The 27,924-nt window shown below is 48.8% G+C and overlaps 9 protein-coding genes across 9 annotated transcripts; 5 read left to right on the top strand and 4 right to left on the bottom strand.

The window, feature by feature from the left end:
- Window positions 1-4,430: 4,430 nt before the first annotated feature.
- On the top strand, window positions 4,431-5,483 carry LRP88_12900 (alkene reductase; the record flags this gene model as incomplete). The annotated part of the gene is made up of 1 exon (XM_083249285.1): window positions 4,431-5,483. The coding sequence occupies one exon, from the start codon at window positions 4,431-4,433 to the stop codon at window positions 5,481-5,483; it is 1,053 nt and encodes a 350-aa protein (XP_083095087.1).
- Window positions 5,484-5,863: 380 nt separating this feature from the next.
- On the bottom strand, window positions 5,864-6,764 carry LRP88_12899 (uncharacterized protein; the record flags this gene model as incomplete). The annotated part of the gene is made up of 4 exons (XM_083249284.1): window positions 5,864-6,142; window positions 6,206-6,297; window positions 6,367-6,456; window positions 6,509-6,764. 4 exons carry the CDS (start codon window positions 6,762-6,764, stop codon window positions 5,864-5,866), a joined length of 717 nt encoding a protein of 238 aa, XP_083095086.1.
- Window positions 6,765-7,704: 940 nt separating this feature from the next.
- LRP88_12898 (glutathione S-transferase family protein) lies at window positions 7,705-8,346 on the top strand (the record flags this gene model as incomplete). Its single annotated transcript, XM_083249283.1, has 4 exons — window positions 7,705-7,741; window positions 7,800-7,864; window positions 7,913-8,137; window positions 8,194-8,346. 4 exons carry the CDS (start codon window positions 7,705-7,707, stop codon window positions 8,344-8,346), a joined length of 480 nt encoding a protein of 159 aa, XP_083095085.1.
- Window positions 8,347-11,161: 2,815 nt separating this feature from the next.
- Window positions 11,162-12,325, top strand: LRP88_12897 (uncharacterized protein; the record flags this gene model as incomplete). The annotated part of the gene is made up of 4 exons (XM_083249282.1): window positions 11,162-11,204; window positions 11,269-11,514; window positions 11,563-11,635; window positions 11,686-12,325. 4 exons carry the CDS (start codon window positions 11,162-11,164, stop codon window positions 12,323-12,325), a joined length of 1,002 nt encoding a protein of 333 aa, XP_083095084.1.
- A 736-nt stretch (window positions 12,326-13,061) lies between these two features.
- Window positions 13,062-14,808, bottom strand: LRP88_12896 (uncharacterized protein; the record flags this gene model as incomplete). Its single annotated transcript, XM_083249281.1, has 3 exons — window positions 13,062-13,975; window positions 14,029-14,277; window positions 14,334-14,808. The coding sequence occupies 3 exons, from the start codon at window positions 14,806-14,808 to the stop codon at window positions 13,062-13,064; spliced, it is 1,638 nt and encodes a 545-aa protein (XP_083095083.1).
- A 1,632-nt stretch (window positions 14,809-16,440) lies between these two features.
- LRP88_12895 (uncharacterized protein) lies at window positions 16,441-18,366 on the top strand (the record flags this gene model as incomplete). Its single annotated transcript, XM_083249280.1, has 1 exon — window positions 16,441-18,366. The coding sequence occupies one exon, from the start codon at window positions 16,441-16,443 to the stop codon at window positions 18,364-18,366; it is 1,926 nt and encodes a 641-aa protein (XP_083095082.1).
- Window positions 18,367-19,316: 950 nt separating this feature from the next.
- Window positions 19,317-20,653, top strand: LRP88_12894 (metallophosphoesterase family protein; the record flags this gene model as incomplete). The annotated part of the gene is made up of 2 exons (XM_083249279.1): window positions 19,317-19,473; window positions 19,545-20,653. The coding sequence occupies 2 exons, from the start codon at window positions 19,317-19,319 to the stop codon at window positions 20,651-20,653; spliced, it is 1,266 nt and encodes a 421-aa protein (XP_083095081.1).
- A 753-nt stretch (window positions 20,654-21,406) lies between these two features.
- Window positions 21,407-23,258, bottom strand: LRP88_12893 (general substrate transporter; the record flags this gene model as incomplete). The annotated part of the gene is made up of 5 exons (XM_083249278.1): window positions 21,407-21,987; window positions 22,045-22,351; window positions 22,401-22,649; window positions 22,705-22,962; window positions 23,055-23,258. The coding sequence occupies 5 exons, from the start codon at window positions 23,256-23,258 to the stop codon at window positions 21,407-21,409; spliced, it is 1,599 nt and encodes a 532-aa protein (XP_083095080.1).
- A 2,223-nt stretch (window positions 23,259-25,481) lies between these two features.
- LRP88_12892 (uncharacterized protein) lies at window positions 25,482-26,715 on the bottom strand (the record flags this gene model as incomplete). Its single annotated transcript, XM_083249277.1, has 4 exons — window positions 25,482-25,839; window positions 25,890-26,295; window positions 26,358-26,380; window positions 26,456-26,715. The coding sequence occupies 4 exons, from the start codon at window positions 26,713-26,715 to the stop codon at window positions 25,482-25,484; spliced, it is 1,047 nt and encodes a 348-aa protein (XP_083095079.1).
- Window positions 26,716-27,924: the final 1,209 nt, after the last annotated feature.

The following is a 27,924-nucleotide window of genomic DNA, read 5'->3' as shown; positions in this document are numbered from 1 at the left end:
AGCTTAAGAACCAGGGCTTCTAGAGTTAAATACACCTTGATGAGACCGGCAGAGCTATAGCGGTATTATTTGCACACCCAAAGTCACTAAGATATATTAAATTATATCCTAAAGCGCTTATATTAGACTGTATATATAAGACTAATAAGTATAGGATGCCTTAACTTAATATAGTTGGTATTAATGCTTATTAATAATCCTTCTGCATTGCATTTGTATTTCTAAGTGGCGAGGAAGAGGGGGACTTTATCTAGGCTCTAGAATAGCTATAGTATATATATAAGCTTTATAGAGCGGCCCTTCTATTTATGATACTTATAGATCGCTGCCTTACTTATATAAATGCTATTTCCTCCCCTCTTATTTCCCTAAATTAGCCTTACTCTTATGCCTTTGGCATATTAATAAGGTAGTTCTAGCCTATTATTAACCCGCATTTACTCGAGATAAAAGCAATCCTTAAAGACTTAAAAAGTAGAAGAAGTTCTATGACTCTTAGTATAAGATTATAGCCTTAATAACTAAGGATATCTATAATAAGAGGCTTAAAAAGTTTAAGGAGCGTTACCTCGCTAACTATATTAATAAGGTAGGCTATATTATAGAGACCTAGCTAGCCCCCCATAAAGAGAGGTTTATAAAGGCGTAGGTTAATTAATACCTTTACTTCGAATAGTTTATTATATCACGGGCTAAGGGTATCTATTAGCTTATTAAGACCTATTTAAAAACCTCGTAAGTTAACCTCTTTAAGGCCTAGAGGGTTATTAACCTTATTCTATTAAACCAGCTCGATAAAATCGAGGTAACCTAAGCTAAGCAGCAGATTACTATACCTCTTTAGCTATCTGGGTTATTATATAGTAATATCCGTGGTTAGATATTATATAATGCCCTGCGGAAGGTTAAGGCTCAATGGGAACGGCTATTAGCAGAATATCCTACGTGTACAGGGGTTTTCACTAAGACTCTTAGACTGCCTTATGCTTATACCCTTTAGCTTTTATAGGTGCAAGATTAGCCCCTTCTACTATATCATTTCTATTCATATTAGCATCTTAAACGCTTAAGAAGCCCCTAGCTTCTTATTAAGCCTCGCAAGCAATTCGACCGTCTAGCAGCTAGTTTAACGCTGCCACTAATAAGCACATAGCATAAGCCTTATATATTTAAAGCTATTAAGAAAGTAATATAACTAAAGGCACCGCTAAAGTATTTAAAATATAGCGAGGTTAGCCATACTATAAGGTCTAAAGCATACCCCTTACGCTATGAGTATCTATTGCCGGCCTCCACCGAGACCGCTACGACAATGTATATAATAACACATATATCTACTCGCTCTATGACCCGCTTATTATCCCCGGGATCCCCATTAGGGGCCTCTATTGTCTCTGAGACTATTATAATAACACATATAACAACACACATAATAACCCGGGTGCTATCTCCCTCGGCAGCTAAGCTAATAGCCGCCAAAGAGGCGCCTATATTACGAGCTAATGACCCCCGTGCCACCTATCAATGATATAAAGAAGCATGAGAGGCCTGGTATGCTGCGTTGCCTCGGGGAACCCCTAAGACTAATTAGCTACATCAGAGGGCTATGGGGCTACCAACCCGCTATAGTAAAGCGGACTATAACTAGTGCCTTAACTATAAGCAAATAGGGAGATATTTGTTACATGCCACAGTCACATAGGTCCCCCACGTGACGAATCTAGCTCTATAATGGCCAGATCCAGCAGCTTTTAGATAGAATCAACTTAGTTTTAGATTACCTCTTATGTGCCTTCTTTGCATTGCGACTTATGTTTGTTTTGACCTTCTAGCTGCTAGAAACAGCTCTCATCTCACCGCTTTCAGTAATACTTAGGCCTCTTACTCCCCTAAGAGGACTATAACAATATTACAAGGCAGGAAGAAGCATTAGAGATTAGACTAAGGAGGAGATAATGAGTTATCTTAATTGGGATAAGGCTGAGAATGAGCGTGTTAAATAGAACGTAGGGATAGAGATGGCAGAGTAGCCTTTCTCAGGGCGGCGAGGTATATAGGAAATATGGGATGCTGCCGAGAGAGATCTTAAAGTATAGGAGAGATAGTACAGAAATGGAAACCCCCCCCAATTAATATTTATAGGAATAATACGGTATGCAATTAGTATAACATATATGATAAGCGAGTGCACCAGATAAGCGAGTGCACTAAAAATCCCTCATCTAATATTATTACTATTTAATCAATTAATTCCTCATAACTAGATATATCTTAATTAAATAAAAAAGCTAGATTACTTTTTGCACTTTAAGCCCTTTAAAATAACCTAGATTTAAAACTATAATAAACTATAAGGCTCTACTAAGTTAACTACTATGCTTTACATTGTCGGCATAATGGTATATAATCTTAATGCGATATTATCCCGAAATTATATAAACTATTAGATCTAGAGGAATAAATTATTATTTAGTTTATTCTTAACCTAGATTTACGAGGATTTCCCCCTTAACTATATAGTATAAAAAAAATAGCTAATTAATTACTTATTAACTGCGACGCGTCACTAGTTAGCGTGCGCTGGGCTTTAAATTTTATTAAGCGATACCTAGACCTTAAGATATATTTTTTTATAAATATGACTACTAGAGAGCTAAGTGCGAAGATCTAATTATTATCCGCGATTAGTTTTAGCTTATAGCGAATATAATCGCGAAGTATAGTATCTAATTAGATAATATTTATAATATTAATGAGATTAGCTTTCTTATAGGCATAATTATAAGCGGAATAGTCGTCATAGGCATAGAAAGGCATAAAAAGCTAAAAGTAGTGTAGCCTAGAAACCAGGAATGGATTATAGTTATTTAGGCGATTAATGCGGAAGGCTAGTTGATCCCGCCGTTTATTATCGGTGCGGGCTAGTATTACCTTGCTAACTAGTATCGAGAAAGTAACCTCCCGGGCGATTAGGCTATTACGATGACCTAAAATGGCTAGACTAATAACGAGACCGGTCTTAAGTGGCTTAAGCACTTTAACTAATGCATAACTAATTGATTAATTAGTATCTATTATCTCTTAATCCTTAATAGCTATAAAAGTTACTACTCTATTAAATTCGAGAGATATTATAAATAGAATAAGATTATTAGGCTTTATATACTACCTTATTCCTCTTATCTATTTTAGCCCCTTGATATTAGGTGCTTTAGCGTGCTTAAGAGTATTTATAGTCGAGAAATAAAGCGTCTAATTAGATGCTTTATAACCTATGTTTTAAAGACTGAGTTCTTTCTGGCCTTCTACGCTGCATTTTAAGCCACTATGATAGAATGAAATATTAAGAGGGCTTTTAGAAGAGCTAGGCTTATTCCTCTTAATGCGGAAAATGTGATCTTAAAGCTTGATGTGTAGCTATATACGCCAACGCCGGTTGAGGAGGCAGCTAAACCATCGACCCCTTGGGCCTCAAGGACCCCAAAGACCGTGCTTAAGGCTAGATCTTAGTCTAAATACCTCGAAAGACGAATTAGAAGGCATCAGAGCAGCTCCCTAGAGTTAATTTTAGAAGCTCTATAGTCTCTTGCAAAGGGGACAAAGGCAGTTATGCATCGGGTTGCCTTATTGACCGCTGAGAATAAAGACCCTCAAGAGGTAAATAAGATACTAAGCCAGCGCCGGAGGGCAAAAAGAACCCGACTATAGAAAAGAGGGGTAATAATGGTAGAGGAAGGAAGGCAAGTAATTGATTAGATGGATATTGTTGAACCCGATCTTGAGTGAATTGCTTGATTGATTGTCTCTGACTGACTCTTGCCCCTCTTTTGGGCTGATGCTATGCGCTATTCCTATTTGAGATGTGTCTTGTCACGTGACTTTGCTTCAACTGGTTCCGAGGCTCGTCTGGTCAAAACCCATTGCGGGATCCCCTGCACATTCTCGTATGAATAGGACCGCTTCGGTTCAACAATAATGGCACAGCCAGCTGTGCGAAAAGGCACGTGATGATAATTGCACAGCTAGCTGTGCCTGTATCAGCTCCCCACCGCCACGAACACTCTGAGCCGCTTCTCCAACTAAGCAACGGGGCTCATGATGGGGGCGTAGCCATGGCGTTCTACCTCGGTTCTCGCCTGGACCATCACAGAAGACCGACATGACAAATACAGTTATCGGTCTTTTTGTGACTTGCTATGGTCATCTGGCATCGGGGACTTAGGGACCCTACCACGCCACCATCCTGGAACGGACGAGTAAACAAGCTCACCAACCGGGGCTGTATATAGATGGACCTTGATCATGGTTTGAGGTTGGATTCAGCGTCGAGAGAAAATTCCAGCCTCCAACACTTCCGCTGCAAGCCTTAAATCAGCAATCCCTTCCCTTGCAACATGACGAAACTCTTCACCCCCCTCAAGGTCGGGGCGATGTCCCTCTCCCAGCGCATCGCCATGGCCCCAATGACCCGCCTCCGAGCAAGCGAGAATCACGTTCCCCTGCCCTCTGTAAAGGAGTACTACAAGCAGCGCGCCTCGTCCCCAGGCTCCCTCGTCATCACCGAAGCCACCGTCATCAGTCCCCGACACGGTGGTTATGCCAACGTCCCAGGCATTTACAACCAGTCTCAGATCGACGCCTGGAGGGAAGTCACCAAAGCTGTGCACGCCAAAGGATCATACATCTTTCTACAGCTCTGGGCACTGGGTCGCGCCGCAAACCCTCAGTTCCTGGAGAAGGGAGGACACCAGCTGGTTTCCAGCAGCGATGTGCCCATGAAGAGCGCATTTAACGATGATATGCACTACCCAGCCCCTCTGACTGAGGATGGCATTCGGGACGCCATTTCCGACTTTGCAGCTGCAGCAAGGAACGCCATAAGCGCTGGTTTCGACGGAGTCGAGATTCATGGCGCCAACGGATACCTAGTCGACCAGTTCATCCAAGACGTATCCAACAAACGGACGGATACCTGGGGTGGAAGCATCGAGAACAGATCCCGCTTTGCCGTCGAGGTCACCCGCGCCGTTGTCGACGCAGTTGGAAGCGAGCGCACCGCAATCCGGCTAAGCCCCTGGAGCAAGTACCAAGGCATGCGCATGGACGACCCTGTTCCGCAATTATCGGACCTTGTGCGCAGGCTGGCCGACTTCAAGCTGGCCTACCTCCACGCGTGCGAGTCCGACGCTCGACAAACCAACGGCGAGGAGATCAAGTTCATCTTGAACGCCTATGGCGATGCGAGCCCTGTTCTCGTTGCCGGGAATTACGATGCCGCTTCCGCCAAGAAGGCGGTGGATGTCGATTATGCGGACCACGATGTTGTGGTGGCATTTGGCCGTCCGTACATCTCCAACCCCGACCTGGTCTTTAAAGCGAAGAAGGGCATCGAGTTTGCGCCGTTTGATCCAAAGACTATGTACGCACAAAGCGATGAGGGTTACATAGATTACCCCATCGCCCAAGAGGCTAAGGATGGATGAAGCGGCGCTAGGAGATTGGGGTATGGGTTGTATATTAAGCCGTGAGGGTAGAGGTTCCCCTTCCTTAGACATTCATATTCATAGACTAGAGAGATATTATTTCTGTACTTAATCGTTTCGCTACTGTGGCTTTTGCCTCATTTCTTTGTAATCCATTGGCAGCTATTGCGTACGGCTCGTCTCAAACTTATGTGTTACCCTCGCTATGGGTGTGTTATCTTTCGTCTGCAAGGCCCCCCTACGGAGAGACCCCATTAAGCGATCTTGTGTTACATGCTACTTGGTCACCTTTAAGAAGCCGTCGCAAGAGCAACAGTCAACTATACATTCCATGTTCAACAACTACCCTGGCTGTTCACTATGGGAATACAGTCTGCCGCTCAAACCAACTTCTTCGACCATGTGAAATTGCTAATGTCGGCTGGCTTCGCAAGGCGGACCCTGCTGGCGGATATCTCTGGCCTACCAAGGATCTGCTCGTAATGCGGAGCAAAAGTAGACGATCCGATGCTTCCATGCTTTGCTGCGTCTTCATCATGCTCAACTCGGAATGCGAGCCAGACCTCGTTGAAACGAATGTTGGTTTCGGCCAATTCTCGGCAAGCGACATTGGCAAGGGAGAAGAGCGCTCCCTGACTGATGGCAGTTACGCCAGCCCACTGGAAATGATATGGTTAGTTAAGCTGCATCTCACAGGGAGTCCCAGCACGTCAACAACTTACACCACTGTCACCTGCGGCACCGGTCATAAGGGTCCACGTGCTCTTTCCATACTTCTGCTCAAGCAGATATGGGATTGTAGCTCTGTATGCGACTTGGACAAGTTAGGGGAATTCGGCAATGAGGGATAGATGCTGATGCAATGGATCGCGGGCAGGCTTACAAAAGTTGGCCTCAAGATTAACATTCATGATCCTTCGGAAAGCCTCGGTGCTAACATCTGTAATGTGAGGCGAAAGGTCGAAAGTTCCAACTGTCCCGCTGTCAGTATCGTCTTATGCCCTTGTATTTAAACGTATACGTACCTGACGAGTAAACATGTTGGAAGGATGGCAGCTGGCCTTCTCGCACACGTTGCACAATGCTTTGAATACCATCGGGCGATGTAACGTCGGCTTCTGCAACCGTGATACCCTTGGATGTTCCAACATGCTTAAGGAGTTTGCTGGTGCTAGCCTGATTTCTCACAACGGCGATGACGTTTCGCCCAGTGTTGAGAGCAGCTTTGACGGCAGATACGCCAATTTTGCCAGTGGCCCCGACAACCAAAACTGTCTCCATGGTTGGGTTGAGTGTCTACGAGCTGCTTGACCGTTTGGGATTGTGGGGTAAATGAGCGTGCGGTGGAAAGCAGCGACGATGGTGATGTTGGCCAAATCTAGGTTTAAGTCTTGTTAGCCTCATTCGTAGCCCCTATTTAACGACCTTCAGGCGAGTGATTGTCTAGAGCAGAGTATGAAATCTTGTTAGGGATCTACGACAACAGCAGGCTCAGCTTATCTCCCCGGCTACCCTCCGCTTCCAATGTTGGCTTCTTGGTATAAAACTTTGACCATCATAGAGGCAACACAGCCTATCCGTTTTGAAGCCAAACCTCAATTTGACTTGAAAAATTGACTCAGGTAATGATGCGCTTGGGCTCAACCTCTCAACTGGAAAGCTTCACCGCTGTCGGGAAGCCAGGGAGAGACTGCCAGCCTTCAATGCTGTCAGGACGGGAGCGGCTCGACATCATTCCGTGGCATGTCCCAACTACTCTCCTATTGGCCTTCGGCGATCGGGAAATGCCAAGACTGCGGCTAGTGTAACCACCACGGAAGGCCCCCCACTGAATGGGGCTTCAAGCTGGCGGTTTTACGCCGGGGAGTTACCATATCTCCCCGGGTTGATCTGAGTAGCCAATTTTTCATGGCCCTATCCTTGACCCGATCGATGCTCGGCTCGCTGTAAAGGTACGAGTTCGGGATGCCTCGGGTGAGTTCTGCTCAAACGGATCGACCTCGCTGTCCGACGCGCAACGCGAGACGAGGAGTGGGGAGAGGATTGTGGATAGGCTCTTCAAGATGACTTTCAGGGATAACATTGATATCACATCGTGAGTAACCTTAAGCCCGAAAACTATTCATCATCAATCTGACAAGCCTACCAACCCGTTTTGATCGACCCGCAAAACTCACTCTCCTTATTCTCGCCAAACATTTCTTCTCTTGCGCCGTTCATCATGGCTGCCTTGAAACCTTTCACGGTTTATGTGCATAGTAACACATCAAGTCCCCTTTATCCTGCAATATGCGGGCAGCTAACGATGTGAACGAGGCGCCGGGCCAAACCCTTACAAAGTCACCATTGTTCTCGAAGAACTCGGCATCCCCTATGACAAGGTTTTACCCAGGGTACTATTAAGGTCTCAAACCACTGACATGCCTCAGATTGTGGTGGATAACCCCAAAGAAGATTGGTTCCTTGCTTTGAATCCTAATGGCCGAGTGCCAGCCCTCACTGATCCTAACAATGGCGATTTCACCATCTGGGAGTCTGGAGCTATCGTCGAGTATCTCGTCGAGCTATACGATAAGCATGGCAAGCTGACAGTCGAGGATGCAGGGGGCAAGTGGGCTTTGAAACAGTATCTACATTTCCAGATGTCGGGCCAGGTGAGCAGTGCAGGGTTTCCATCATGACTAAACAATTAATAACTTTGACTATGTAGGGCCCCTATTTTGGCCAAGCTGTGTGGTTTCATCGCTGCCCCGACGACATTCCCATCGCGAAACAGCGATACATTGATCAGACAGTCCGAGTTTTTGAAGTCTTGGAGACCATCCTCAAGGACCGGGAATACCTGGTTGGGGACAAATGGTGAGAGTGGACCCGGTTGTCTGTCAATATTTCCTCTAATAGGATTTCAGCACGTACGCAGATCTTTGCTTCATCCCTTGGAACAGGGTCGCCCTCTTTGCCCCATTCTTCAAGGACACTTTGTGGGATAAGTGTCAAATGGAAGAGAGATTCCCCAGCTTTCTGGCATGGCATCGGCGTTTGAGCTCTCGACCGTCTATCAAAAAGGTCTATGGTGAGTCTCAAGAATAATGGGAAGGGATCCTTATACAATCTAGAGATGAAAGGGGATGAAGTCATATAATATTATCTACGTTCACTTGCCATCCATACTGTGCTACATATCGAAAGGTTGAATCATCATGAATTTTCGAAGAAACCCTCATCAACTCGAGTCTACGCAAAAAATGGCATGTAAGGTGCCGTCCGTATAACAGAGTGAAGCATGACTCTGTAATCTAAGCCTCGCCCAAGGTTCAGATCATGATAGTTCCAGGCTGCTTCAATAAGATGCCTAGGCAGAGTCAAGCGGCGACTCCCAGTGTGTTTCTCTATCCTAGCCACAACATCGAGGATTAACAACCGCGCCGAGTCTCGGTGTGCCTCGCAGGCTATAATAAAGATGGGCCACGGAGTATAAGAAACATCGACAGTCTCTAAAATATCCAGACCGTGTTTGACCAAGACCTCGTGGGCTGCCTCTTCTCCAGTGTAATCGAATGCTGCACGATTGAGGAAGATCAGGGCTGCGATAGTGTGGAGGAGAGTGCTTGTGTTTGAGGATTGACGAGACTCGTAGGTGGACTTGGTTGATGGGTATTCCAACAAGTATTTGCGTAGAGTATTCTCCGCCTCTAGTAGGCGTTGACGCTTTTTGGATGAGATGGCATGTTCCACGTCTGGGCTGATGCTATGGAATAGCATCGAGATGATGTCCAAAATTGCTAAGGAACAGACAGACCCCTCGTCGTTGTGTACAAGTTGGTCATCTTGTAAGGGTATTATATCTGCCTCTTCACTCCTAGGTAGACCCAGGAGTGCGGCTGCATCGACGAAACAGATTGGCGGAGGATCAGGAGGTGCCCACCAAACCAAGCTGAAGTGGCCCATGATTTCATGGTAATGCAGCCAATTGAAGAATGGTCCGTGATCCATACAACGGCTGGGATTCTGCTCGGTAGAGGAGGATGTAGCAATTTTCTTGACGCCACAGAGGTATACAGCCCATGAAGGACCTGTCAAGCTTGGGTGGGCAGTCTACGAGTTGTTTAAATTAGTCACCGTAGTTAATAGAGGGAAGAGGGGAAGTGAATAACCTCGTATAGATATAGAAGCATACTCGCAACGACAGTCTTGCTTGTCAACTCGCGCGTCTTGTCCAAGCTCAACGACCGAGCAAGCGCAGATATAGCCTTTGTCTTGTGTGCTAACGCAGCAGAATTCCCTGATAAGCGTAGTGACGACAAGGCCAAGATGCCTTGTAGCACAGCTTTGGAAGAAGGTGTAGAGTCTGCAAGCGCCATCTGGAGAATCACCTGCATCAACGGTCGGGGAGGGTCTGCGCCAGGAATCTTTGTGTCCGCCCGCATGTCTGCAAGGGATTAGCCTATAATACAGCAGTTGGGGGCAGGTCATTCCGAGATCTTACAATAGTCTAGAAGCATAGACTCGTTTCGGTTGATCAACGATAGCGAGTACATCAAGGGGCCAGGGGGTCTGGCGACCAGCGCTGCCACTCATCCTCGTTAGACTTGAGCCAATTGGCCAATACGAGCAACTTACTTGAATAGCTTCCATCGGAGGACGGCCCGTACATGGCCACATGCCAAGTATATGTATTGATGAAGTAGAGAGCCTTCTCGCTGTCAGGATTGGCACGGGGTGATCGGCCTGGCTCATGAACCATGGAGCGTCGTCGGTCGTTTGGCCGTGGCCACGACAGTCTTATGCCATATCCAGCGCATTTCCTCTTCGACCGAGCGCAGTTTGCGCATGTTGGCTGTCGCAAGTCGCAGCGGACCTTGCGGTCTGTTGTGCGTCAGTGGGTCAAGGCCTGCCAGAGGAATAGAAGCCCTGCCTTTACAAGTCCAGCAGCCAGCAGCCATTGGTTGGTAGGTATCTGTTGGTATTAAACTGCGAGGTGAGTCGATTCCAGTTAATATCGGCTCTCTATCGATCAAAGCTGAACTTGAGCAGAGCGTTTACCGCTGTCCTCCATCCTCTTTGAAGTTGAAGGTCACCGTGACTAATCATAGCCCTAGCTCAAATGATCTGCCCTAGCGTCGCGAATTCTTGCCTTGCTTTGAAGGCAGCCAATCATAGAACTCAACTCTATCGAGAGTTGGGCAAGGGCGTCATCACCGGCGCCATCATGAGACATGCTCTCTTGATTCCAAGGGTCTATGGAGATCTCGGCATTGATTTATCAGCCTTCTCATTTGGATTGAAAGGCAATCTCGCAGCGGATATTGGAACTAATCCCACCATCCTTCCACACGTCTCCCATGTCTGCCTAAGGAAATTTTCGCATTTTCTTGCCGTTCTAAACAATTTGTCCAGCCAGAACGAGGGGCCCGATAAACGATTGCTTTGGAGGCGGTTCTGCAGCCCTTCCTGTTATATGGAATGGCTAATTTCAAAGCAGACATGTCATCTTAACTTCAATAAATGGTCAAGAATTGCGAGCCAATTTGTCATCCACTCTGTGCTTCAGCCAGGAGAGTAGAGGATATAAGGGCTTGAATGTTGACTGTCGATATCGATGAACCAAACTATTACCCCAAGTCCTTTTACAAGCCTATAATCCAGCACTTCAAAGGCTTCGATCACCGGCGACGACAATGGGACAAAGTTGGAACCCTCGTGATGGAACACCCAACCTCAGTGGGAAGGTGGCACTAGTCACAGGAGCCAAGTGAGTCAAAGAGATGCAGTCTATGAACATCAGCTCACACTTTCAGCTCTGGCATCGGCTTGCACACAGTGAAGCATCTCGTGTCTAAAGGCGCCAAGGTCTACTACACCGCCAGATCCGAAGCCAAAGCCAAAGCAGCCAGACAGGAAATACGCTCCTTGGCACCCGAGATTCCCGAGAACCTGCTGGTATGGCTTCAGCTCGATCTTGGTGATATCGGCAGTGTGTTGAAAGCCACTGCATGGATGAGAGAGAACGAGCCCAAGCTTGATCTTCTGAGTATGTCACAAAGCTATTAGGACTGGCTGTTCACTCACATCTGTCAAGTCAATAACGCAGGGCTGGCAACAAAAGATCTCGAGACCAACGAAGCGGGTTGGGAGACAGTCATGGCAGTCTGGTATTTATCCCTGATTCTTTCTTCTTAGCGCAGCATCTCACATTCCTTAGTCACGTCGGCCATTTCGTTCTCACAAACGGGCTTCTCCCGCTCCTCAAGAACGCAGCGGCCGTCAAAGACGCCGATGTCCGTGTCGTTACCGTCTCTTCAAGCGCGAACCACATATTTCTCCCTGCGGACTACGCATTCGACTTCTCAAGTCCTGCATTCCTCAGAGGCGAACTGCCGTATGAGCCGTGGAAGTACCGCTACGTTCAGAAGCGCATGTTCAGCATCAATGTACTCCTATACAGCATGGCGAAGCTTGCCAACGTCTTGTTCGCCCAAGAGCTTCAGCGACGCTTCGACCAAGCCAAAATTCCCATCATTTCTCTATCGCTCAATCCAGGAGCCGTCAAGAGTGACAACGCTGTGGCTATTTTCTCCTCTTTCCTGCAGCCACTCATCAGACGGACTATGCTGGACCTAGACGAAGGTTCTTTCACAACGCTATTCGCCGCTACTGCTCCAGAGGTCTGGCGAAAACCGGAGGTCTACAAGGGCAAATATTTGGAGCCTTTTGGTGAGGTCAAAGAGCCTCATCGTGTTGCAAAGGATCTGAACCAGGTGCGCGCTTTTTGGGAGACGACAACCAAGGAGGTTGAGAAATATCTTTCTCAGCGTTATGAAACTTCACTTCTTGAGTGGTGAGATTTCGCTTTAGCTCTAGGTTTACCACTGGTAGTTTTTGCGCTGTTCTGAACTTTTAAGCTATGAGAAGATATATGGTCTAGGCGAAAGACCTAATGGATCGTCTGCATTAGTATTATTATTCTTTACTCCTCGTTAACTTTAGGGTTAGAGAGGAGATAGACCATCGTTTACCCATACCTTATTACAACAGAATAAGATGTTCAAAGGCAAATTAACGGAGGTGTAATACCAAAATGTTGCCAATCAGATCCATTCAACAATGCTTTGTGAAGACTCATAGCCTATTATTTTGGTGAAACAAACTCAACACAATGACCTTTTACAACCCCTTCCAGCACGCTCTCGGCTCTGACAAACACTAACCAGACCCAGAATTTGTATCACTTGGTACTATCAAATACGGTACCAAATGTTTTGGGGTTACATCTGGTGGATATCACCGCAATTGACAAACTTCCGAAAATTACTATTACTGGCATGCGTCGGCACCAGCCGGCTCGGGAGGGTGGCTCAAGACCGGTTGAGCGCTCTGAAAAGGGCCTATGAAAGGCTCACCACCGTTTCAGGGACCTATAGTGGGAACACTATCAATTCGGTTACATTAACAATATGTATATGTCGTAAAGGATCCCCACGCCTAAGTTCTTGACTCCAGGTAACTACAATCGCTTTTCTCCTCCCAAGAAGTGACACCAAAGACACCATGACATCTGTACAAAAGAAAACTCCGACTTCACGAGTAAGCCATCCATCCATGCCAAGGGTTTTTGGACCTCTCGATCCTTGAAGCGCTCATGTAAGCCGTACCCTGCAGGCGATCCTGAAACTCCTTGAACTTTTTCGTAGGCGCCCTCTTCTCGAATAGAATGTCCAACTCGAGATATGATAGCGACTTGCACTCGGGTAGTCTCAGGTAAGCCCATATTAGGCACAGGAGGGTCGTGCCGATGTACACGAAACACACCCTGCCCTTGAGGTTCCATGCTGTTGGGCTCAGCATTTGTGGGACCACGACGTTGTTGAGCATCATGAAGATGTTGTAGGTGACTCTTGCGAGTGCGACTGTTTTGACGCGTAGACGTGTTGAGGGGATTTCGGCAACAAGGACGTAGCAAACAGGACCGATGGTGATGTTATAAGTGAATGTCATGGCAATGATGATGCCACCCAAGATCCAGTTGGTGACGCCAGTCGAGGCCAGGGCTATTGACGAAATTCCACCGACTGTCAAAAAGCCAAGGGCGCATGACAACCCAGTGAGATAAAGCTTGCGTCGACCGACGAAAGAGAGAAAGATCCAAGAGATCATGCCTCCCAGGATACCCATGCCGTACATTCCAGTCGACAGCGTGAACGAGTGTGCGGCATTAAATCCAGCCTGGGTAAGGAAGTAGGCCCCGTACGACGTCAAGGTAGAGCCACAGAGGGCTTGGCAGGCCCAGACAGCACAGGCAATCTCGGTCCTGCGACGATTCGCGCCTTTGAAGCAGTCTCTATAGCTTGCGCCTCCGTAATTGTACTTGTTTTCCAGCTGGTTCGTGTGTTCCATGACGACGATGGTGTCTTCAATGTTAAGATTGTGGCCATTGGTAAGTCGTTTCAGGGCCTTGCGAGCTTCGTCCGGTCGTTCGTGACGGATAAGCCACCCTGTCAAAGTCAGTAAAAACTTCGCAAAACGGCATTGAAGACAGTGCACTCACATGGGCTGTTGGGGCAAAAGCACACACCAATGATGAGAGGGACGGCGATGGCCCATTGAATCGCGAATGGCAATCGATAAGACCACTCAGTTTCGTCGTCGACAAAGATACGAAGAACACCCATCGCTGCAAATTGCCCGATCAACCAGCACATGTTGACATTGCTGAGCAGAATGGCTCTCAAAGTTGATGGGACGACCTCGGCGGCGTACGTGGCGGCGAGGGTCTGGATAACGCCCCAAGGGAAGCCTGGACTGATCAGTGTCTCAATCCATGAAAATGATGCTATACGCGATGGCACATACCGCAGAGTGCCTGTCCAACTGCAAGCATGGCGATGCTGTTTGCAAAGAAAGAGGCAAAGATTGCAATCATGAGCCAAATCATGCAAAGGACCAACATCTTCCGATACCCAATAAGATATGTGATGTAACCATGGGCAAGGAGACCAACGATCTCGCAGGCAATTGCGGCATTCTGCAGCCCCATCTGCCACGTTGGCGAAATCTCGTAGTCCTGCGTGACGGTGGGATCGTCAATGTTTGTTATTGGAGTTCCATACCTCCTGCGAAAAGGTGGAAACGCAATGAAGCCTTGTATCAGCGACTTGTCAAAGGCCTCCATGATGATGGTGCAGAACAACATTAGAGACCACGCTACAGCCTTGGGATACTGACGACAGCATCCCCAGAAGGTAACCTGGCGTTCTTTCTGCAGCGTCCTGCGGACGTGATCTGGGATGTCGTTGGAGCTAACAGAGATTCGACCCGGGCCTCCCATATCGACGGCCGTGGCCCAAGCTCTCGACCGCGGGGATACAGATACAGGTTCTGAAACAACCTCCTGGTCCTTTGCCGAAGCTTGCTCGCTGTGGATTTCTACAAGGGCGATCTCGTCGCGACTGTCATCGCCCTTGTGACCTCGTCCAATGAATGTGAGCATTATTCATGGAAGATAATGATGGAATAAGTGTGTAGTGAAATGCAAAGACGTGGAACAATGTAACATTCATCGAGTAGTCTTGAGCACGGAGCACGGGTGATCACTGCCTTAAGATATCTAGGGTCCCTGACTGGGGGTACAGAAACATTGCCTCGGATCGAGGCATCGTGCGATGCTTGTCACCCGGAACGACTGCATGGGCTGTCGCTCCGGCTTTGAGGGGAAGCCTGGAGAAGCGGCATGCTTGGCGTCAGGGGCCGACATTCCCCTTACAGCAACATTTTGCTGGGTTAATCTCCACAAAGGAAAGGAAGAGAGAGTAATTATGCAACCTCTTAATCTGACATATCACAGGCAACATCAGGAACAAGAATAAAGGCGTGTGACCCCAACTTCGCTAGGAGATCGGCCCGTGACAAGCGGGTTAGCGATCGGTTTGGGGTAAGGCTTGACATGTCAGATGCAGGTCCAGGGGTAGTTGAAACACCCTTTTTGCCCCGGTCTGTTGGTTCTGGGTGTGACTCGGGCCGACATTGCGACCCGGATGTCGGAATACTACGCCACATCCTTCGTGATATTTAACAGCCACCCGCATTATTGCAGCTTTTTTGCTCTCGACTTTCCCAAGCAGGCGTCACATGGTGCGGCCCGGTCGAGGGATACATAATGGCAATGCTTTTCCGAGCAGCCACCTCCAGACAGGATTGGATTGTCGGATATAAGATCCATGCTCGAGTTGGTTGAGGTGTTGGTAGGATTCGAGGTGCTACGCCAGTGGTATCACTTTTGACTGCCCAACCCCCACAACCCGTGGCAAATTGGCCAACATTAATGTTGATGCCTCCCTATTCCTCGGCTTACTGTCTGCTTATGGGTTACTCCCCTTGCCTACATGACAATAGCTCAGCCTCCCATTGACCTCCTGCATTGGCGGCACCTAAATGCGGGAGGTTGTGGTCTCCTTCTCACTGTTGGTTGTTGTGACACATTTCCAAAAGCACATCAGCCACAATAACAAAGATCACAGCTATTGACACAGATCGACTACCCCCGTAGGAGACTCCCAAATTCTCCTTGCTTTGTAAATGGCTGACAGAGAGGCAGAGAGGCGCGCAGGTCAAGGAACAATCAGAACACCAAGAGCCTAGCTAGTCCTTCCCTAAGAGCAAGTATAAGGCAAGATAAAAAAGTTCTAATGTCTTGATTAAATTATGATATTATTTTTATATATTTTTATAAATTTGATTCTAAAATTTACTAAGAATTCGTCCAGATCTTTGCCGTTCTGGCGTCCCGTTTATGTCTTGACCTCCGTGAGAAGGGCACAGGAGAAAAAAGTGGGTGTGCAGGGTAAGCTTCGTGTTTCCCAGGCACGTGACTTCGCGATGCCAAGTTTTACCGCGGGGTCGCTCCCCTAAGCATCACTCTCCAACACGAGCAACCCTTAACACAATCCCCCGTGGCTTCACCATGTTCAAGAAGAAACCCGAGATCAAGAACCTGGCGCCCTTGCGCTCCTCAGACCGTCGCAAACTCGCTGATCAGATCATTCGCGACTATCAGATTCCGGTCCCCCAGTTATCAGCTGAGGATGATACGTCATCAGGCGCGCAACAAACGCTCTCTTCTCTACGCAACTCTCTCCTCCCAGAGTCTACCTCCTCTGCGCGGTTTACGACATCTTCTGGACCTAGCCTGGCTCAAATAAGTGGCACCATCTATGTTGGTGCATGCCCCGGGCAGGATGAGAGGATACTTTGGTTCCAGCTTGGGAAGAACCCAAAGCTAATTCCGACTGTTTACACACTCTGGCATAACCCCGGCATTTTGCCACTGCTACACACGCCGGACTTTGTTGTTGAAGAGAAACTTACCCATGGCTCCGACTTGATGATTCCTGGCCTCATCAAGGCACCAAGCGCTGAGTGGGACTCAAGAGCTAAAATAGGCTCCGTCGTCGCTGTCGCCGGCATGCAAAAGGATACAGTGCCTTTGTGGGTTGGAACATGTCAGCTCGATATATGCAACCTACCACCGAGCGTCAGGGGACAGAAGGGTGTTGCGGTCAAGGCACTGCACTGGGCAGGAGACGAAGTTTGGAGCTGGAGGCCTCTGGGGAGTGGAGGGCAGGCTCCACCGGAAAGCATAGAGGGTTGGCCAGGTTTGACAGCACAGCTTGCCGAAGGAGTTGAACAGCTGTCCGTGGAGGACAACGAGAATGACGGCCAGGAAGCGGACGCCGGAGCACCGGTTAAGAGCTCACTTCACGAGGAGGAAACCCCCAAGGACGACAGGGAGACGGCAGAGGAGGAAGAGTATGAACCGACGACAAGGGATATTGACGAGGCCTTCCAAAAAGCCTTCCTCTACGCCATCCACAAAGCCAAGGCGGAAAACCCAGGCCCCAAATTTGGCTTTGTGTTCCCTATCCAACCCTCCTTTCTCATCTCCAACATGATCCAGCCCTACCTCCGGTCCCAGAATCCACAATACTACATCATCAAGAAGACGTCGTGGAAGAATGCCAAAAAATTCATCAAGCATCTGGACAAGTTGGGCTTGGTCAAGTCCAAGGACAGGAATGGCGGAGAGACGGTCATTCTCGATATCGACTTTGACGACGAGCTGGTCACTGGATTCAGGCCTTACAATTTACCGAAGCCTAAGCCAGCGGGCTCTGAACCAACAAAGACGGGAGAGCAGGGCGGTGGACAGGCTTCTTCGTCCGCCGATGTGTCTTTGGGGCAGACAATCACGATCCAAAACGTCTACCGCTTGTCTCCTAAGCTTGTGCCGACATTGCTTCCTTCCAAGACGGAGTTTTACACCGCGCAGCAAGTCTCGGCCGCTCTCAAGTCATACATCGAGCAACGGCCAGAGCTTGGAGGACAAGGGTCATCGACCGTCAAGCTCGACCCATTCATTGCAAACAGCATTCTGGGGTCCAACCCGAGCCACGATGACAGCCAAGCTCTTGCATCAGGACGCATCTCCAGAAGTGCCCTCCAGAAACGCGTGCTGGAAGACTCTCATCTCTGCCAACCTTTCTACGTCATCAAGAGAAAAGATTCTGCGTCCGAGCAAAAGCCCAAGGCTGGACACCCGCCTCATGTCCTCGTCGCCATCGAAAAACGAACAGGCACCAAGGTTGTCACCAAGATTTCCAACCTCGAGCCCTTCTTCATCGATCCGCAGGTGCTGGCCCCAGAGCTGCAGAAGAAGTGTGCTGGGTCAGCAAGCGTCGGGCAAGCCAGTGGTTCTAAGCCCGGTCTATTGGAAATCGTCGTGCAGGGAGATCAGCGAAAAATCCTCGTGGGAGAAATTCTGCCCAAGAGGGGGATCGATGCCAAGTGGGTGGATGTGGTGGACAAGACAAAGGCGAAGAAGAAAAAGTGAAACCTGGGTTGTTAGGAGGGACATAGGCGAGACGTCTTGGCAAAAAACGAACGATTGATAACTAATGCACACATAAGCAGTGACTGCCGCCAAGACAAGCAGCTTTATTGTCTTGGCGTGTTGGCCCATACTCGGAAAACCTGCTTTTGAACTCTTGTCCTAGCGGGGCCATTGCCCATTGTGACGATTGAAGAATCGGCCCTTGACAGGTTTGACTCGACGCTGATGGCCCAAGCTGTCTTTGTTATGGAATCATGTCAGACGAGTCGTCGACTCCCAAGGCTGAGCAGGCTGGCAGGGTTCGGAGTAGAGAGACCTATAGACATTCTAACTCCGACGATGTAACCCTGCGTAACTCTAAATCTTTGCTCAGATTTCAATCTGACCCTCAAACTCTTATCGTGTGACGGGCCGCGCGTCATTGATGAGATGAGCCCCATTTTGTCTGGTGCCAAGAAACACCAACCTCTTGGCCCATCGAGAGAGCGCGTCATGCAACCAATGGGCTTGCTACTTGCGCCATGAAAGATACACCCGGGCAAGCATCTTGAGACGCACAGATAAAAGTACCCATTAACAAATGCCTAGCAGGTCAATTACCGATGCCAAGACGATACTGACGCGTGGCAATCCTTGCAAGACAAATTACCGTCGTCGCCAAGCTCACCTTGCCTTGCGGAATTAGCGGACATATGCGCTATGCTGACAAAACTGGGGTCTTGGCCTTGCTATCCCACATCGTCGGCCGAGACGGCCAAGGGCTTGTTGCAGTTACTGTCCCACGATGAATTCGAGTATTTATACTTTTTTGCACCCATTTCATCATGGTGTCTCCTTTGTGTTGTATTCTTGGCATTGCTACATCCTGCTCCTCCCGAATTCTCTATCGCCTCTTCATCAGGAACAGTTGATAAGGAGAATTCACCAGCTGTTAATCAAGCTTCTTGGATATGTTGCGAATTGGTGCCCTGATAGCTTCTTTTGCAGTATTACCCTGCCAAGCTCTTGTTCCTCGTCAATCAAACAACAACGACCTACCGCCACTAAAGTTTAACGACGATGGAGCTTTCCAGATCTGTGTGTTCTCGGACCTCCACTATGCAACAGGCTGGTCTCTTACATACCATTGATTCAATTTCTGTGGTGCTAATAAGATCTTATAGATGCATCAGGGTCAGGTCCAGACGTCGATCGCAGATCGACCAAGGTCATAGGCGATGTGCTTGACTTTGACACGCCAGACCTGGTCGTGTTCAACGGAGACCTCATAAACGGCGAAGACACATACCGCGACAATAGCACCCACTATATAGATCAGATCGTCGCACCGCTGGTGGAACGCAACCTAACCTGGGCTTCCACATACGGAAATCACGATCACAACTTCAACATCAACGGAGATGACATCTTGGAGCGCGAGCAAGGGTTCACCGGTTCTCGAACCCAGAAGATGGTTGATGGGAGGAATGCCGGCACCACCAACTACTACCTTCCCGTATACGCATCCAATTGCACGACGACTCGAGATTGCACCCCTGAGCTGCTCCTCTGGTTCTTTGATAGTCGCGGAGGCTTCTATTATCAGGGTGGGCGTCAGCACAATTGGGTCCACTCGAGCGTGGTGGAATGGTTCAACGAAACCAATGCCGAACTAGTCGAGGAATATGGCAAGGAAATCCCATCCCTTGCCTTTGTCCACATCCCGATCCACGCCTCTTATGTATTCCAGCAACAGGCTGATGGCCCCGGCGAGAACACCCAGCCAGGCATCAACGAGGAAGATGTCGTGCAGCAGGGCGATGGATGGTGTGCCGAAGGTGAGAGCGGAAGCTGTGATTATGGAGATCAGGACCTGCCCTTTATGCGCGCTCTGGTCTCGACGCCGGGAGTTATTGGACTCTTTTACGGACACGATCACGGAAATTCCTGGTGCTACAAGTGGGACGATCAACTTCCGGGTATGAACATCACTGGAAGCGGCATCAATCTCTGCTACGGCCAGCACACAGGATACGGCGGGTATGGAGACTGGATCAGAGGTGGACGCCAGATCTTTGTGACACAAGAGGGCCTGAAAGATCTCGAGATCGATACGCATATTCTTCTCGAGTCGGGCGACGTTGTGGGCAGCGTCTCACTAAACTCGACCTTCAACACGGATCGCTACGAGGCGACTCCGAACCAAAAGACGTATTGGGATAGTGCTAGCAGTGCGCCTACATTGGCCATGGGTGCTGGTGGCATTTACGCATCGACTCTGCTGACACTGCTCTGGTTGGCGGTATAAAAATTTGAATACCTTGATATTTAGTCGCAAAAACAATTGAAAATGAATTGAATCCATACTCAGCGTAAAACGTAGCGTGACTGCAGATACCGGCGAGTGTGTAGAGACAAGATACCCCCTGTTTTTCGTCACATCGCCGAAATCGGTGCGAAGCCGAGCCAGGGCCACCAACATTCATAAAAGCATAACCCTGAACAAAAAATACGAGAAAGTTATTAAAAAATAGACAGAGTTTAATTATAATAATTTCTATTTATTACGCTTATATTTTTCTCTTTTTAAATGCTAGGGTACTGCGAAAACACTGCCAGCCCCCACTCCTTTAAAGCATCCATCCTGACGAACAAACAAGGACTGAATTGTACTTCAATGACGTGCAATTAAATCCTTAGACGTTTATGTTCTAATTTTGTTAAATTATTTCTAAGAATTTCTGATTTCCTTTAGGTAAGAATCTATGGGTGGCTTGAGGGGCGAACTGTGTTTTGTCTCATTCTTTTTACGACCGGGTGGAAGAGTACGAAACATGACGGTGAAAAAAACAGTCTCGGGACAACAACGAGGTTGAAGCGTAATCGGAAAGCCTGCTTAATGAGTGGATGGCACACTTGCTTGGCTGAAATGTTTCACAAGATGTTATGGTGGCGGTCGGGCGAGGGCATATGAACAATAAAGATGACATTTGGTTCTATTCGTAACACTGCATCTATGTGTTTTTCCAGAGATCAAACAAGTGCAACTCTTAGCAACACTCTATTCGTTGTCTCTAACGTCAATGACAGTCGACTTGAACTTCCTGGCAGGAATCCTGCGGTTGAACAGGATATCCGTCTCACGATACGTGCGATCCTTGAGCTCAGGAAGGAAGAAGAAGGCCGAAAGGAAGCACACAACAGCGGTACCTCCCCAGACGTATCCACACTTGCCAGCGAGATCCCATCCAGTAGGGTTGAGGAGTTGCGAGGCCAAGTAGATCATGGGGATCTCGGCAATGTAATAAGCCGCACGACCGACACCAGTGCTCAGGGCACGAAGACGGACTGAAGATGTCTCGGCAATGACCGTGTATGTGGTGGGACCCAGGGCTCCGGCATAGACGAAGGAGATGAGAATGCCAAGAACGGCCTGGGCGTAATTGGTCGCGCTGTTCTGCGGGATGGAGGCACAGATGCCGAGGAGGAATAGCAGGGTAATGTTGACGGCTGTGCCCCAGAGATAGATGGTGCGACGTCCCCACCAACCGCTGACGGGTAAGGAGATGATGTTGGCGATGAATTGAAGGCACGCGTTGATCAGGTTGAGCTGGAAAGCACGGTCGGAGCCGACTCCGGCTTCTGCATGATGCATTAGTTGTCTGTTTTACTTGCAGGTATTTGTAGATGGGAACTTACGCTCAAAGAAGAAGGTGGCCTGGTTGGCAATCAAGTTACCAGCAAAGTTCTGTGACGCATACATCAAGCAGGTAATGATGGTTCGTCTCAAATCAGTGCCCTTGAGAAGGTCGAGAAGACTGGGAGATCCACCAGTCTGTGCTTCAATCTCGACGGTACGCTCCATCATGGCAAGAGACTTTTGAGCCTGTTCCTTGGAGTCGGTGCCGAGACGTTCGATGGATCGGAGGGCTTCTTGCTTGCGGCCGCGGCGGATGAGCCACCATGGGGATTCGGGGGCGAGGAAGACGAGGATTAGGAGGGGGGTCTAGATGAGTTAGCATCGCGGGCATGTTGTGAGATTTGGGGAGTCCTACGGGAAAGACCCATTGCAGGGCCAGAGGTACTCGCCAAGCCCACTGGTCGTTGCGCTTGTTGTAGGCATAGGTAGCGCCAGCGACGATGATAGATCCGATGGACCAACTCATCTGCAGAGTTGCCGTGCAGGCACCTCGGAGGGCAAGAGGGACAATCTCGGAGGCGTAGGCGGGAGCGTTGGCGATGAAGAAACCCCATGGCACACCTTCCAGAGCTTGTCCGACCACGAGGAGGGTGAGGGAGTTGGCCTTGGTGGATCAGATTAGATAGAGCCCTCGGCCAGGGGGCAGGAGAGGCACTCACGAAGAAAGAGACAAAAATCGTAGCATTCATAAGCATCAAGCCCAATATGGTCGTCCAGCGATAACCCAGGTAGTTGGTGATGGGACCAGCCATGAAGACGCCGATGAATGCACCGCATTGACCGGCTTGGAACAAGGCACTCTGCCACTTTGTCGGGATGGTGTAGCCGGATCCTTCAACGTAGACGCCGTAATGCTTCTGGAAAGCCGGGAGGGCGACAAAGTTGCCGTTCAAGAACATATCGAACGATTCCATGACCTGTTGCACGGTTAGCTACCCCTGCCATCTTGGGCCATAAGCCGATCATGAATCGAGAGAAGATCGACATGATTGCGATTGGGAAGACTGACAATCGTGAAACACATAATGAATGCCCAGAAACAAGCCCAAGGATGCTTCTTGGTAGCCTCCCAGACTCCAAGCTCATGTTCGCGGTTCTCGCCCTCAAAGGCATCATTCATGAGATCCGAGTTCTTGAGAACCTCGGAGTGGTCGACATCAGCCTTGCCCTCGAGGGCCAGGTCATCTTGTTTCTCAAGAACAGTATGCGACATTGTGAAGACTGCCAATGTTGCCAAGAGGCTTGGATCGCCAAGGCCAAGAAAAGTATCGGCCGGCCAAGATAATTATACCTCTAGATACCATCTCCACATGTTTGGGGGAGTGGACTCTGCATAAACAGACGTCGACTCATTCAAGTGGTCAACGCTTTCCTCCCCCAAAATTATCAGAGCAATGATAGGTGCGCGTCTGCCAACTCGGCAACACGGCAACTCGTGAGTTTGCCTAACACTTGATTCGGATTGGGCTCCCTCGAAAGTCTAAGCTTCTCCGCGATTCAATCCACGGACAGCTCTCCGAGACGGGGCTCTCGACCACTTGGGGAATAGACTAGTCTGGGGTTGGCTTACATTCGAGACAACGTGACAGGCATGACGGGCCGAATGCGGAGAGACGCTATCCTCCTCTTTGTCATGGTTGAATCCGTTCGCCTTGGAAGAAGCCTGGAGAAACCCCAGACCACAACCGAGGTCCTGACGTGATTACCCACCGTAGAGGTAACGTTACATGCAATTGCGGAGGCATCAAGGGGGAAATGGGGCAATGCCCCATGGGGTCCGTGAGGGATGAGGGGATAAGCAAGGCAAATGAGGGGATTAGCTCGTGCGGGGTTTGTTGGTCATAATTATTCTCTCTGGGATTGGTGGGTTTGATGCCAAGGAACGGTTCAAGTTTTCAAACGCGTGATTCGGACAAAGACCGACCGTCTTCAACCGTTCTTGGCCTCACTCTACGGTTTCTTGTTTACTGGTTGTGACTGGGTAGGCTGAGATCTTGGAGTTGGGGTCATTCAGGCAATCAAAGCTCATGTCGGTTGGGGTAACTCGGACTGGGGGGAAGTGAATGTCCTGGATCATCAAATACCCGCAGTCTTTAACCAGTGGCCAGGCTGACGTACGATATGGGCCTAACGGCGACAAGAAGAGAAGCTTGGACTGGTTATCGAGGGAGCCTTCCACCTGGTACAGTTGGGTGTTCTAGATGTGAGCCTTAAAACTCCCGCCAATAAGGTTTTGGCGATTGTGAAAACACACTACCTCCAGAGGGCCAAGCATCAGTAACTAATAACAGGGAAGAGGACTTGACAGGGATTCTATTTCGTTCTTCAAGTCTTCCACGTCTTCCTTGGGATGCTCGTCGCCTGCCTGGGGCTCCCCTTCTCCGCACCCGCGATGCTACCCTAGAGGATCGGAACACCACTCTAGAGCTTATCTACTGTTTATCCAGCACTTTGATTCCTTGAGCTTTCTCATCAGACCCTTTACCGAAGCTGACGGTTTGAATCACTAAATCTCATTCAATGTTTATTATAATCTGGGAAACGTCCGTTTTTACTCAGGGAGCATTCTGTCACAGCAACTAGGCATTAACTTGTCTGCCACAACTTGACACCTGGGACAAGAATATGAGACTGGGCCAAACAGCCTCTACCCCACATGCTATGAGTTGTTAATGTCAGCTGTTTGCACGCTTGTCGAGTGGGTGATGTACGTCAGCACAAATCAGAGGCCAGGCGACTGGGCACCAACGGAAGAGTTCTTCTGATGCGGGGAACGGGTTACGGAAGGTTCCCGAGCGCGAACAGACACCACGGAGAGCTCTCCGATGTGGAGAAGCATGAGGAGCGGGCGCAATGGAGAACGGGGCCCCGCATGACTCGCCATGACACACTCTCCTCTCATCCAAGCCTGCTCTCTCCACTTGTTCTTGGTCTGGACCATGGCCTCATGGTCAACCAAGGAAGAAGACGTATTATGTTCGGCCGAGACTCCGAGAAAGCTCACCTGACGATGTGTATTTAAGTGACAAGGACTCCTGGTTTGCCTGCATTTGCGCTGGGTTATATGCCATGATCCTGGGTCATGCTTGTACTTGTGTGTTGATGGTGCCCAAGCGGCAGTGACAGACTTGCCACGGCACAAAGTCATGACAAGAAGATAAGATGGAAGTCAAATTAAGAAAGAAGTGTGTTTAAAATGGTGGATCTGGCGGGTAATTTTCCGAGCCGTTCCCCCTTCCCCGGCCAGTCTCGAGATAGCGGCCCTCAACGATAACCCTGGTGACATTTCACCCTTGTTCCGTGCCATGTCTCTACTTTCTTGACAAAGAGGAGGAACTTGTAGATTGAAAAATGATGTATTAATTAGTTTAGAGAATAATACAATTTGTAACGCCATACCCATCCCTACCTTACCCTCCCTTCCCGCCAACCGAATCTATTTAAGCACCCTTGTCTCAGAGCTTGCTTCACTAAGATCGTGATCCTCGGGATTGGTATAGACAATCTCAGTCTCCACCTGCTTGCGAATACCCCCCCATTGAGCATCACTCTTGTATGTCTCTCCTCCAACTGAATCATCATTGAGGCGGACATGACCTGTGCGGTTGGACGTGATCAACGTGGCCATTCTCACATTGGTGATTTCATCATGAGGCTTGTGTGCATATCGGCCATCCGCAGCCCTTGTGCCGTCGCGGTCTCTTGCGCCCTTAACGATGTGACCTAGGAGGGAGGCAACGTTCATCTCGATGTAGAGCTTGAGGAGATAGGTGAGTTGATGGAACTGCACATAACTGCGTAGATGTGAGCTTAGTGGTGCCAAGATTTGAGCAAGGTTGCTTACACGACAGGACTCGGGAGGAACGTGGCTCCCATCAAGACACAGTCCAGTGTCACCGACACAAAAACCATGGCGACGTTGAAGTGGAAGAGTTGCCAATACTTTGTCAAACCACCAGCAATCAGTCTCGAGCGAACAAGATAGATAAAGTAAAGGTTGAGACCAAGATCGACAATCAAGAAAACGGCCTTCTCGGTTCGGTCCCAAATGATGTTGATTTCTTCGTACAGGTGAGAGATCTGTAGACGTGCCGGGATCCAGATGCAGAAACCGCTCAGGTTGATAAGGCTGACGATGATGGCGACCCCCCACTTGATTTTGTTGACGCCTGACTTTCTGGGAAGCAGGAGGGCTATTCGGTTGATGATGATCTGTAAAATGAACTGGATCTGCATGCTCCAGAAGACGACTGGGAGTAGACATGTTAGAGACAGTCTTATCGGAAGTGAGTTCCCCGGTCGAATTGCTTACTGATGAAGAAAAAGACCCAGAAACTGAGTGAAGCAAAGTTGAGTCAGCGTGGGGTCCAAGGAACGAGTCCAGGTTGATCTGGAGGATAAAAGACAAACCTTGGCGGGACGATACCCTTGAGCCAGATATACGTGACAAGACCCATACAATTGCATCCAATCCATTCCAACCAACACATGATAATGTAAGCACTGAACAGTCTCTGCCTCCTGTACGCTCCGAGAGACTGTTTGAAGGCGAGCGAGGCTGTGAAGATGGCTGAACCCAGGCTGAACCCGAAGATGACACTGGCGATGTTCATCTCAGTCTCCCCCGGTACCTCATTCTTGTACCACGGGGGAATAAGAAAACCGGTCATGTTGTCGATTTAACCTCGGACGAGGATTGGCAGAGGGTCAAGTCCGAATACGATCTTTGATGCGGTGCTGCTCGAATGATTCCCAACGGAATATATAAGATGAAATAAAAAGAATGAAAGAAATACAATGGCTACTCGCTTGCTGAGTCCATCAGAAAGAAGATGAAGCAAATGTTGAAGGATCAGGCTCGGATATAGGTCACAGCCGTGTTAGGGATCCCCCCTGATCAACAAACCCTCTGGCCTTGTTTAGTGAACTTGACGCAAATGAATAGCGTAGTACTACTCGACTAGCAAATCGCGGGGAGCGAACCGTTCCTACATCTTGGCCGCTATCTTACTGGTGTGCAGACCTTTTCCAGCTGCCTGGCTGCAACGGTGATTTGCCTCTAGACCTTGAAGATGTCTAGCACTGGGAGTCATTCATGAAGAAGTGGACTGACATTCTGGGATCCCCCGCCTTCCGCGGCGCATTCTAGACCTTGGCGGGGAAGATGACGATCATCCGGCCTTGCTAATCAGGACATGGGTGTGCTATTTCGAACTTGTGCCAGATGCTGCACTGGGGATGGCTTCCGTTTCGACTCGTACACGGGTTCCAAACGCTAGTGGTGCAGAAGATGGGATCTTTGTGTGCCTTGGAGGCTCAGTGGCATCACGTATTTCTTGCGATTGGGCACCCGGCAGATGACAACCCTGGGATCGACGCGTTTGGGTTCGGCGGAGTGTTCAGCCCGAGTCGGAGACTCATGACTCAGTATGTGTAGATGGGTAGAGGCCACTGTCAGTCTGTGTGGCTTCAGTCTTTGGGCGATCTGAGACGGTGATTAGGTAACGTATCCGCCATGAGAGTAATGAACTTGGCTTACCGTAGCCTAACGTGAGGATGATAGTATGCCAAAAGCCAACGGTCTTGAAGACGGAACGCTCTGAGCCACTTGCTGAATTGGCAACTCCAGAGCGTCCAGAAGAATACGTTCACGACCCGTGGGCTGCATGTAATGGCCTTGTTCTGTCTTGAGGCTTGTGTTGGCTGAACAAGTGCCGGTATTAGTGCATGAATGACGATCTTTAGCACCAACAAATCAGCCATCCTTCACAGTCATCAACCAGGGGAAAAAGACACCAACCTGATGGTCTCTGCAGCAGTCCGCCTTGTTCTCTGGTGCCGATCGCAAGGGTAATACCGGGGCAATTGGCCTCATTAAT

The sequence above is a fragment of the Fusarium phalaenopsidis genome (assembly GCF_050370095.1).
Source record: "Fusarium phalaenopsidis strain FUZ10S chromosome Unknown contig_32328, whole genome shotgun sequence".
Classification (NCBI taxonomy): domain Eukaryota; kingdom Fungi; phylum Ascomycota; class Sordariomycetes; order Hypocreales; family Nectriaceae; genus Fusarium; species Fusarium phalaenopsidis.
Note: the sequence above shows the minus strand (reverse complement) of the source record. Positions and strands in the feature narration are given on the sequence as shown.